This window comes from Macadamia integrifolia, chromosome 12 (assembly GCF_013358625.1).
Source record: "Macadamia integrifolia cultivar HAES 741 chromosome 12, SCU_Mint_v3, whole genome shotgun sequence".
In the NCBI taxonomy this organism is placed as follows: Eukaryota; Viridiplantae; Streptophyta; class Magnoliopsida; order Proteales; family Proteaceae; genus Macadamia; species Macadamia integrifolia.
Genome location: NC_056568.1, coordinates 4,126,370 through 4,139,174, shown reverse-complemented (window position 1 = coordinate 4,139,174; position 12,805 = coordinate 4,126,370). Strand labels below are relative to the sequence as shown.

Here is a 12,805-nt window from a genome sequence, read left to right as displayed (position 1 = left end):
CCTTGCAACAGTGAGTTCTAGAATATATTGCTTACCTCAATATGGCGTGCTTCTCAAACTGAGTTGTGTATGTTCTCAAGACTTCCATAATATATTATATTCTTTTTCTATAGGTTTATTTTCATCTCTCATTTGTTTTACTTGATTTGATTAATTACTTTTCAAGTTACCATCACAAGACTATAGGTATATTTTTGTTGTCATAAACTAGGTAATGACAATATGCCAAAGATTACGATTTTAATCCGTAATTTTTCATAGAACTTTTTGGAATTTTGAACTATTTTAGGATCTGCTCTTCCTTTCCTGATTTATTCAAAATTCACTTATTATTTTATTTATTTATTTTGGATTTTTATTTTTATTTATATTTGTATTGTATTCTGAATTTATTTATTTTTTAGTTTCTATAGTTTCTATATTGCATTCATTATTTTATGCAAGTTTTCACATTCTTTTGATCTTAAATCAACAGGACAATGAGGTTAAATATGAGTCTTACATATTTTGGTGACTTTTTATATATTATTGTGCATTATATCATGTATGTCTAGAAATTAAGGGTTTTTTTTTTTTTTTTCTGCATATATACATACATTTTTAGATATCATTTTTATTCTATTTTCATGATTTGAGGATAGAAGTGTATAATTCTACGGTTATTATGCATTTAAGTAAAGTTCACATCTCTGCAATGTTAGGATTAATTTAGTTTCCCTTATTATCATATAGAAAAAAGAAGCCTGAAAGGCAAAGTGACTCCTACATCCAGATTCAATAGGAAAAAAAATGACACCCCACCCCTCATGAAAGGTAAAAGTCTCATCTTTGTTGATGCTTCTACATGCCTTCTCTTGATTTGTATTAAATGATCTAATCTAGAAAATAGGAGATTTTGAGGATACAGGAACAAACTATGATTCTTGAAACTAAAGTATTTCACTTTGGGGTTTCTGAAAATTAAAACTAAAAGAAAGGAAAAAAATAAGATTAGCCATCACCCTTGATATGTAGGGTTGGGTTCACCACTAGTGTCCCAACCTTCAAACTAATGTTAGATTTAGCGTGCATGCACACACACACCCCACTTTATTTGTCAAATTCCTAAAAGGAAAAAAAGAAAAAAAGAAAAAGAAAATACCTAAACCAATCATAAACTAATAACATAAATTAAACTAATTAGGAATCTGAAAATAAAAAAGGAAAGTGATTGAAATAAGATTAGACTGTCAGACACATATTATAGCCTAACTAAAAACTTTTGATGAAAAAAAAAATAAAAATGAAAAGACCATAACTAGATTAACTAATAAAATAGATGCCGTGTTGAGATTTAAGATAATTATTATAGGTTTATAAATATGTCCACTACATCAAATAAACCCGGAAAAAAAAAAAAACCCCAAAGCAAATTTAACTCGACCATACCAAATGTTGATCCCAATCCAGATCAATTGATTTATTGGATGCTGGTTGGAATATCTGTTGTATTGGTCGGTATGAACCAACTGATGGCATGGCCTTATATCAACTAGAATAATGCCAGCCAATCCCAATTCAGGTCAGAAGATCCCACCTAGATACTACAGTTAAAAGTCATAGAAGGATCAAAATGATGTTTGAATTAGAGGTGTCAATCGGTCGGGCCGGGCCGGGCCGGTCTTAGTTGGGCTTAATCTGGCTTGACCACTTGGAAGTCTTACGCTGTGAACACTCATTTAAGTAAATGGGTCTAGCTTTGGGGGACATGGTACGGTTAATAATCGGGCTGATCGATCTCAGACTTTAATCGGGCTATCATAAACAGGCCTTAACCGAGCTATAGATGTGATACCCTACTTTTTAAACCTGGTCTAATTACACGATTGACCTGGTTTAACCATGCATGACCCGAACCAGAGAGGGTTAAAGCGGGTTCCTTATGGACCATGATGACAAGGGTGACTTTGAACACAGGTTGACCAGACAAGTCTCAGTCAGTGACAGAGGAGACAGGTGTACCCAAGCCGTGCACATGCACGTATCATAAGGCCATGTACGGGTAATGCTGGTATGTAGCCGTATCCTAAAGTACATACGTAAAATATACCTTGTGCCGAGAATAACATACACACCGAAAGTCGAATTCCATCAAAATCCCACTTGTTGGCAGATTTTCGGGTCTTAAGTGGGCGGTCACAGGCGGGCGCATCCGCCCACCTAAGTGACCCACCCATGTGGTTACTAGTTGTTTTAAAAAGTATAAATAACATTATTGTGTTTTTTATTTCTCATTTATTACATTAAGGAGTTTGGTGAGAAGAGTAAAGAGGAGAGAGAAAAGAAGGAAGAAAAGAGAACGAAAGAGAAGAAAGAGGAAGGAAGAGAAGGAAGAAATGGATTTAAGTGGCGTCAATGTTTGATCTTCCCATTCCGACGCTGGAAGAGTGATCCCCAACACGAGGGCTACGATTGGAGGTGAGCAAAGGCTATGCTTCTTAAGCTTTCACCAAACCCAAGTAAAACCCTTGATTTGGGTAGAGTTTCTTGAGATCTTGTAAATCCCACTTGGGATGATGAATATAAGGTTTAATAGAGGGTCTATGTGTTGATTTTGAAGAATTTGAAGAAGTGTTTACAAGATTTGAGAAGCATTGGTGATTTATTGAGCAAGGAAGTGATTTTTTGGGTTTTAAAAGAGTTCTCGAGCAAAGAAGGTAAGATGGTTTTTCAATCTTTAAATCTAACTTAGATCTAGGTTAGAATCACCTTATGAGACATTAAATGTGTAAAAAATACGATTGGAAAAGCCTCATTTGATTTCCCAAAGGTTGAGGAAAGTTTCAAGGATGAGGGCAATTTTTTGCCCTCTCAGGTGGGCTGGGACCGGTGGGTTGCACAGCCCGCCTGAGAAGGCAGGCCCTCGGTCCCCACCAGCAGGTCAGGACTGATGGGCCAATCGGTGGGTCGACCAGTCCGCTTGAGAGCACAGGCCCTCGGTCCCCACCGGCTGGCAGACCCGCCCACCTGAGAAGACCGGTGGGCAGTGATAGGTGGGCTGTCCGACCCACCCGAGAGGCCCCTAACGTGATTTTTGTGTCTGAATGGATCCAAAACGGACGTACAACCTTCTTTTATGATTCTAAACATGATTTAACCATCAAATCTTGTTAGTTTTGACCATAAAGTGGTGAAATGCTAACCCCCTTCATTTATGATAGGTTCACAAAAATTTACGTTTCTCGCGTCGGATCTCACTCGTACCGGGTGTGAGTCTTTGTACACAATAGGTAAGTGGGGAGATGACGTTTGACTTTATTTTAAGACTTGTTTGACATCATTCAATTGTGTCTAAACTAGTCATGTCATCATGCAAATTATGTGTAGTTTAGTCATCCTCATATGATTATGACATGTGTGTTGTGTTTTACTTTCTCAATGCTAAATGATGGATGTGTTTATGTGATGAATGATGGGACCACTGTGCATTATACATTATTAGACTAGATGTCGTAGTCGACTTGAAAACGAGTGCATTGTTGGTCCATGGAATGGGACACGGTGGCACTATACAATCGTACTATATCATATAGGAGCATGCGGTTTAGGATTATCATCTTCCTGTACTACGACCCTTCCCAACAGGGGTTGAGGTATTGGGTTATCACTTGGGGGGAAGCAGTGGTCGCGGTTATCGGGTCACTGTGGCTGTTAGACATACGCCCGGCTGGTCATTATGACAGTCGACAACCTCAGTGGTATATTCAAGAGGGCCAATCGTACTGCTTTTAAATTCCTGGGGTCAGCACCTTTACTTTCTGTCATTTACTTTTATGTTGAGAGCCGGTAGTCGGCATGCTTTATTTTTTCGAGTACTCACAGTAGGCCTTCTTCCACAACCCTATGGGCGTATCGCGGGATGGAGTTCGCGCTCGTACCCAGAGCATACGCGCACTGTGGTTGTAGTAGCACCAAATCAAAGACTTAGTAATGTTGTTTAGGTGGATGAGATTTAAAATGAATTGCATAGCATATAGTGCATATGGATGTGATTGTTGTGTGATACTTCTTTTCACTTACTGAGCTAGTGAGCTCATCCCACGTGCACACCTCTTTTAGATGATTTTACAGGTCACTAGCCTGAAGATCAAGTGTCGGGCCCCACAGTTAAGTTTTTCGATGAGGATTGGTGGGTCCCCGAGGAGTATGAGCACGGTACAGATTGCACGTGCGAGGGCTGTGCTGCGAGACCGCAGTATTGACGCCGTACAGAGTTTTACTTTTTTATTCTTTTGATGATCCCTTTTTGTGTGTATTTCATACGTGAATTATTATTCTTTTTGTGTAAATATCATGCCTGCGGGCCCACATGTATTTATCTACATACTATAATTTGTGTATCAAGTATATTTGGGGTATTTACAGGTAAATTAAGTCTTCTGCTGAACTTTTGAACGTTTATCTTAGATGTGTGTATGTTGTGGTTGGGTACTGTGTCAGATGATCCTAACAGGTTTGGGTTAACCGGAGTTAGCCCGGTCACCGGTCCAGTTCTGTGTGAACGGGGTGTGACAATAGACATATTTAACTTTAAACGGGCTTTAAACGGGTCCTCTTTAAAATTGTTACATTAAATGTGCTTGAAGAGAAATACTAAAAAAATGAAGCAAAGATGGGCATAACAAAGAAAAAGATCCAATAGTTAAAATGAATTAAGCCAAATATGTGCAAAGTAACTAAATTATTAAAGTACTCGATCTTTAACCCACGAAACTCAAATCAATTAAACTATGCCTACATAACCCAAGTTTAGTAAGTTCAAATCAATTAAACTATGCATAAAAAAGATGAATATTCATATAACAATTACTACCATCTTAATTGTACATATCACATACCCTTAGGACTAAATTAAAAAAAAAAAAAAAAAAAAAAAACCAAGTAGTATTAAAAGGGGTTGGGTTAAGTCGAACTTAAAAGAGTTAGTTCAAATCGGACTTGTAAATGTGTCGAGCTGGTCGGAAGCCCGTCGGGCTAGGTGGCTGCACCGTGTACTACCTATTTGAGCCTGACACGTTTATTAATCAAGCCGATCTAAGTTGGGTCATAAACGTGTCGGGTTTGATCGGGCCTACCAGTGCGGGCTTGGAATTGACACCCCTATAATTGAAAACATAAAGGTAAGAAATGTCTACAACCCAGTGTTAGCCATTTAGAGGAACCCTAAATTGAATTGCATCACATCATATCTTAAGCCACTTATCTAATTTACTATGTTTATCAAGATATTTGGCAAGAAAACTTCCTTTGGTTATTAAGTGTTTGGTTGACAATTATTTGAGAAAAGATTAGTCTGTAACTTTGAGAGACAGTCTTTACACAAAGCAGACGTAAGGTTGCTTACATTATAACCCTTCTCAAATCCCATAATAGAGGAAACCTCCTGCGTTGGCTATGCCCTAATCTAAAAATTATCGTACAAAAATATTATTATAGTAACTATACTTTAATCCAAAAGGAAACTTGTTTTCATTTTCTCTCGCTTCTTCCTGTTGAACATTTTTAGGATGCTTATGGTCACCAATAACAATTTTTTTTTTAAGCGAGGTCTACAAGTTAAGATGGGTTCATCCAAATCCAGTTTGAAACCTTTCCCAAATATTTACTATAGTTGTCACATGACAATTTCGGACTCGAATTTGGGGGGCATGATCTTATCATTGAGTAATCTTGTGTTAAATTTCAAATCAATTAGTTGAATTTATTCAGGTGACGTAATAATACTTTAAAACAGGATGACATCCTTATAAGTGATCAACCAAATTATTAGAGCTAAAGATTCCCTTTCTACAGTCAAAATGGTAAATCATCTCGTCCACATGGTAAAAATTCACTATAAAGTCTCTCATCTCCACAAAAAAAAATAAAAATAAAAATAAAATAATGTGTAATGGATCCACCATATGGGCTTTATGCCTTTCTGTTCAATGGATCATGGCCCAATAATGTGTAATGGATCCACCAAATGCTACATAACTGTAATTACCAATATACCCTGTTTTCCTACCAATATACCCTCTAAGACCTTCCTCGTGCGTCAAACCTCTTGCCTTTTGAAAGAATAATAAAAGCCTAAACAGGGAATCGTCTAGAGATCTATTGACTAATTGTCTGAGAATGAAATTCTAGCGTTTCCTTACGATCTCTTCTGGAGAAATCTCAGGGAGGAGGTGAATTGATTTTGAACCTCTTTCTCTGGTTCTTTTCCTTCTAGGGTTTTCAATTTCTTCCACAAATTGCTCTTGAAGCTCAGGTTTTCGATCAATTAATCTATTTATTTTTCTCTCTTTACGCTTAAAATCATCTGGAGAAGTTCCAATGGCTTCCAGGTTTTGCTTACGATTCAGATCTCGTCTTCAAAGCACTCTTTCGCAATTCTCCGCCCATCGCGCCTCCCCCTTCATCGCCGTTCCTGAATCTCTACTGTCAATTACTTCTCCATCTAATCTTTCTGTCATTCCCGTCGAATTTTCCTTCTCAAGTGCTGGAATTCGGTATCTATCGACCCTCAATCGGCAACCAGTTCGCAAACGAACCGTTGACATCGGTGCCAGAGCTCGTCAGCTTCAGAACCGCCGCCTCTGGACTTACGCACTCACCTTCAGTTGCATAGCCGGGTTTATTGTAATCGTCTTGAACAATTTCCAGGACCAATTGGTGTTCTATGTCACACCTACTGATGCCATGGAGAAGTACTCTACAAACCCTTCGAAGAACAAGTTCAGGTTAGGTGGGTTGGTTCTGGAAGGGAGCGTGACCCAGCCGGCTTCGTCTCCTGATATGGAGTTTGTGGTCACAGACTTGATCACTGATATCTTGGTACGTTACCAGGGTTCACTCCCTGATTTGTTTAGGGAAGGGCACTCTGTGGTTGTTGAGGGATTCGTTCGTCCATTCTCGGGGGAGCCTAAGGAGAAGCTGGCATCGTCAGCGAGGCGTGTGTCTGCTAAGGCCTTGAGTGGAGATTGTTATTTCGCGGCAACTGAGGTTCTCGCGAAGCACGACGAGAAGTATATGCCACAGGAGGTTGCCGCGGCGATAGAGAAAAATAAAGCCAAAATTGAGGCCGAGGCCGTGGCCGAGTCTGGGCAAGGAAGAGCCAGAGTAGCTTGATTCTGGGCAACGGTATGCCAATGACTGTTTCTGCAATATTTATCCTTCCTACATCAATGGATGATCAGATGGGTTGATGGTTGATGGTGACCTAGTATAGTCTTAGATGGCATATATATTTACTGGGGAGGAGAGGCATGATTTTCTATCAATGAGAGTCTTTTGTTTTCATTTTTGTTCTTGTAATGCGGCATTATTCTCTCCTCATTCTTTTTATTTTGATTGGACGAAACAAGGAAGAAAATGTGAGACTAATTTCTGATGAATAAGAAGATGTTCTCAGGTTGACTTTGCATAATTGTTTGTAAATTGCAATTTGGAATCTTAGAAGACTCTTGTGTTTTGGTTAGAATAACTTTCTTGGAATATATGTGTTTAAGATCAACTTGATGATCAATATTTATTTGAGATCCTGATTTGGTTTGGGCTAGTAGGTAGTGATAGATGTTAGCGCTCTCTCTCATGAAATAGTTAAACTAAACTGTGTTGGAGCATCAGAACAGTAAATGGTAGACATTTTATGCATCTTTACTCATTATAGTTATATAAACAACTACAGAACTGAGGATCATAGTCTACAATGCTGTTCTAATGACCTAGATCTTTCTCTCTTAAATTTTTTTTTTCCTCTTTATTGTAAAAAGAATGAAAGTATCAGGAGATTAGGGGAGAGATTGGCCCAGATGCAACAGCTTAGCCACGAGTCTACCATGTCCTGTATGAAAATTGTATCTCACTCCATGCGCACCTTCCTATTAATACCTATGAGACAGAAACCCGCTGAGATATAGGGCACTTAAACCTCATCTCCAGTCCATTGTTGCAACAGAACAGACCTGCTGAAATATCCTTCTTTCTATAGGTGTCAGCTAATCACAAAGGGTGGCACTTCCAATATTGAACACAAGGAAAGCAAGTCCCTGATGGGGAGCTATCCAGTGACCCAGAAAGACACAATATGATATCATACCCCCTACCCTCTCCTCCACTCCTTTTTGTTTCTCCTTTCTTTGCTTCTCAGGGAAGGTGTGGCAGAAGTAAGGCAAGTTCATTTTGAGAGTTACCACCTTTTCAAGGGGCCTGTAACCATTTGCAAACATGGGCTTTACACTCCTATACCCAGAGGAGTGCAGAAGATACTACCTTCTACCTAATGCAGAAGAGATTACTTTAATATGTCATGTTTGGGTGGATTGCATTAAAAGAAGTATCTATTATTTGGCATCTACTAGATTTTCTATTGTATTCCAGTACATATGACAAAGTGAACTTCCTATAGGATCTCAAGGCTTTAAGGCTTTTTAAGCAATTGGATCAATTGAAAACAAAGATGCAAGTAGATTTAACCAACAAGAAAGTCGTGAATAGTATATATTGGGACCATGTGAGCCCATGCAGCCATTATGAGACAGTAAAATAGAGAAAGGGAGGGAGGGAGGCGAGGGGAGGGCTTAGACTAGGTATTCCCTTGACAAATGGCATCAGTAATGTTGGAAATCCACATGGGCTGCTTCAACAATCGACTAGTTCTTAATGTTTTCGGTGTTCCTAATCAGCCGGGCTCCCTGATCAAACGAATAGAAAGTTATACATAGTCTACGACCCCCCCCCCCCAAAAAAAAGAAAATTTTAACCACAACACAGGGAAATCTAATGTTTAAGAAGGTGCAGCAGGTCCTGTAAAGTTGGCGTTGTTGCCTGATGATGGCCCTTCTGGGCTATTCTTTTTCCAGAAGGAAGTGGCTTCCTTTGATTGAATATTGTTCAAGATTTCCTTTTTCTTGGTTGATGAAGGTAATCTTATTTTGGTTGAATGTTGTCCAAGACCATCTTCCTGAGAGAGAATGAAGATGGAATTACATTGTTTCCTTAATGCTATTCTCTCTCTCTCTCTCTCTCTCTCTCTCTCTCTCTCTCTCTCTCTCTCTCTCTCTCTCTCTCTCCTATTCAGTGAAATTACATATCCTCCCCTATTGTCAGAGGATAAAGACAGACACAGGTTGGTGCTAGCATATGCTATGTAGCCCAACAGGGAAATCAATTGCATTTAATCATAAGGGCCGAGTTTCCCTTCACCTATGGTGAAAGAAAAATTTTCTTCAACATGGCCATTGGTAATTGGTAATAGCAGATTGCATTAGGGAGGGGTAATTTCATAAATAGGGATAGGAATGTAATGATGACAGCGGACATCAATCATGAGGCCACATCACTTGTCAAAAAAGAATTATTCCTTTACAATAGGGGAAGGAAAACTTAATCCACTATTAAATTGGGACCAAGCATTCCTTCAATCATGGTCAAGGGAGAACCTTTGAATGGTGTACATACAGTATCATACAATAGTGAGGGATATTATTGATCATTCCTAAACAAGGGTAGATATTTATGGCCATTGATGGCTGTAAGAGAGGTGCTTTGAAGGAAAACTTTCTCCATGGTTATCTATGTTTTGCTAAGACTGGACTAATTGATTTCTAAATAATGATGTAAGGGTACTCGAAAGCAAGAACAAATTTTCTTTATCTATCGAACTGGAGATCCAACCCGGATTCATCCATTAGTAAAATCGTATCTCATCAGAATTTCAGATAAGATTTATAAAGGAAAGAAGTTAAAGGAGCTTTACTTAACACACACAGGACAGCATATGCCTGGCTTTTGCTCCTTTCAAACTAAGACAACAAAAGTCCAGTTTTCGTGTTTGACTTTGATTAGACTGCCTGGTTTTATTGAATTTTCAATAGGATGACGTAATGGCACGCGCAAGCATCACAAATTTCACTCTGATGGCTTCAGATATGTGCATCTTTTCTATCAAAGATCATTACAAATAGGTTCCTAAGCCTAAGCATATCTGTGCAATGAGCAACTAGAATAGCATTTTGCCCAGACTTGAGTTTGCCCAGCTCCATCAGTTCTCATCATCAAACATGACAGGCACCACCACAAATTCTGCATCAAAGAGGTAACAGATTCAGTTCCTTCAATGGATTTCTATCCAAGCCCATTAAAGGTTACTACTAGTTATCCTAACCAAGTGTTGTATTGCAGATTGGCAGTTGTTACAGGAGCCAATAAGGGGATTGGATTGGAGATATGTCGCCAGTTAGCCTCAAATGGTGTAGCAGTGGTTTTAACAGCAAGAGATGAGAAGAAGGGTATTGAAGCTGTTGAGAAGCTCAAAGGGTATGGACTATCTGATGTGGTTTTCCATCAGTTGGATATGAAGGACCCTGCTAGTATTGCTTCCCTTGCTCATTTCATCAAAACCCAGTTTGGAAAGCTTGATATCTTGGTAACTTTGGAATCCCATATTTTCAAGTTGCAGAAAATCCTGGCATCTTGATTAGATTGGTTAAATGATTTAAGCTGAAATTTATTGTAGGTGAACAATGCAGGTGTCTTTGGAGTCAAATTAGATGATGCTGCTTATAGAGACCTGATGGCAGTGGATGATTCTGTGAGTCTCTGATCCTCTCCTCTGTTGTTAAAGGAAAGGATTCAAACTTATGCTGAAATATTGCATTCACTTGTGCAGCCAGAAACAAAGATAGCTAAATTTAGACAAATGGTAAGGCAAACTTATGAGACAGCTGAAGAATGTCTACAAGTAAACTACTATGGCACCAAAAGAGTGACTGAAGCACTTTTTCCTGTCCTCCAGCTATCTGATTCGCCGAGAATTGTAATGGTTTCTTCCGCTGCAGGGAAGCTACAGGTATTGATATCAAAACTGGACTTGTAAGGATATTTGTAGTTACTCCTTAGAACTTCCTCCATCTGAGTTAGAAGATTGGTGAAACAAAGATATTGGTTCTGTGGATTAAACAAGCTCTTCTTGGATATAGAGTCATTCTAAAATTCCAATGCATCCCTGATTTTTTTTGGGTTGGCTACACAATTCTCTTCTATACTATAATTTCTTTAAATTCTGTGGTCGTAGAAAATCTCACACACCTGGGCCAAGGAAGTGTTAAGTGATATTGATGGCCTCACAGAAGAGAGTGGATGAAGCACTGAACAAGTTTCTAAAGGATTTTAAGGATACTCAAGGCTGGCCTGCCTATAATATGTCCAAAGCAGCTTTGAATGCTTACACAAGGATTCTATCAAAAAAGTTTCCCAAATTCCGGATAAATTGTGTCTGCCCAGGTTATGTCAAAACTGACTTTAACCTCAACACGGAAATTTACTGTTGAAGAAGGTGCAGCAGGTCCTGTAAAGTTGGCTTTGTTGCCCGATGATGGACCTTCTGGGCTATTCTTTTTCCAGAAGGAAGTGACTTCTTTTGATTGAATATTGCTCAAGATTCCTTCTGCGCTGTTCTTGTTCCAGAAGTACTGTTCTTCTTTTGGTTGAATGTTGTTCAAGATCGTCTTCCTGAGAGAGAATGAAGCTGGAATGACCTTGTTTCCATACATTGTTCTTTGCTTCTATGTATTAAGCATTTGTCCAATGATAAAATAAAGAAAGTTACAATTGGTACTGAACCAAATTTTGATTTGTTACAGTTATTAAATTCTTATTTTGCTCGGTTAAAGGCTCTTAATGTTGGCAGGAACCCAATCGCGCAGCGGAAGGGATCGGTGAAAGTAAATAGTCTTATTAATAAATCAGATATGATGGACATACATATCCAACACTTAATTCAATTACCCAGTACTATGTGCTTATAATGGAGAATATATGCATTTTCCAATGATCTGATCTTTAAACAAAACAGCGAAAAGAAAAAATAAAGAAATCCATCACAGAAAGATCAATTTGACAGTTAACGGTAAACCAAAAAGCCTTCCACCATCATCAACAACGGTATCAATATTTAACGAGAGAAAGAATGCTATTAGTCTACGTAGCATAAACTAGTGCCTCCATGTTTCTCCCTCTCCTCCCCCTCCTATGAAATGACATATTCGCCACTACCATCAAGTGAGAGATAAACACAGGGAGGCACCAACGTAAGCTACATAGCCGGATAAGGAACTCAATCTCATTTAACTATTTTCTTAGGATCAACATGGCTATGGTTAATCGGTTCCAATAAATTGCATCGCGGTGAGTTAATTTCAACTTTATAAAAATAAGGGGTAAGCATGTAATGATGACAGAAGACACCAATCATGGGCTAACATCACATGTTTTCTCCTAACTATTAAATTGGAACCGAGTAATCTTTCAGCCATAATCTAGGGAGAACCTTCAAATGGTGTCCATAAGGTATGGTGCAATAGTCAGGGTTATTTTTGATCGTAAATAGAGGTAGATATTTATGGCCATTGATGGTTTGATGGTTCTTAACCACACACAGTCAAGGAAAAGCTTCACCTATTAAATTGGGTTTTCATGGTTTGCTTCTACTGGACTAACTGATTTATAAATAATGATGTTTTTTCTCTTTTTGGCAGAATTTATAAACTTAACTAAATTAGACCTTGTATTATGGCAAGATTGCTTGATATTCCAAAAGTTTGAAAAGTTTATTTGAAGCTTTGTGAAACCTGACATATTAGTCTAGTGTTAGTGACGGAATGAAAAAACATTTTATCTTTATAAGTTATTCAACCTAAAAAAACTCAAATCAATTTAAATAGTGGGTGAACTTCCATCTCAATTCCTTTCATCCACATTTTCTCTCCCCCACTCGCTGCTG

At 38.5% G+C, this 12,805-nt stretch overlaps 2 protein-coding genes and 1 pseudogene across 2 annotated transcripts in view; all 3 read left to right on the top strand.

Annotated features, from left to right (window-relative positions):
• Window positions 1-12,805, top strand: part of LOC122057466 (helicase-like transcription factor CHR28) — a 135,731-nt gene that overhangs the window by 97,302 nt on the left and 25,624 nt on the right. The window lies entirely within an intron of this gene.
• Window positions 6,127-7,447, top strand: LOC122057471 (cytochrome c-type biogenesis protein CcmE homolog, mitochondrial-like). The gene has a single exon (XM_042619581.1). It carries the CDS (start codon window positions 6,358-6,360, stop codon window positions 7,150-7,152), a length of 795 nt encoding a protein of 264 aa, XP_042475515.1. The 5' UTR covers window positions 6,127-6,357; the 3' UTR covers window positions 7,153-7,447.
• On the top strand, window positions 10,127-11,650 carry LOC122057468 (annotated as a pseudogene).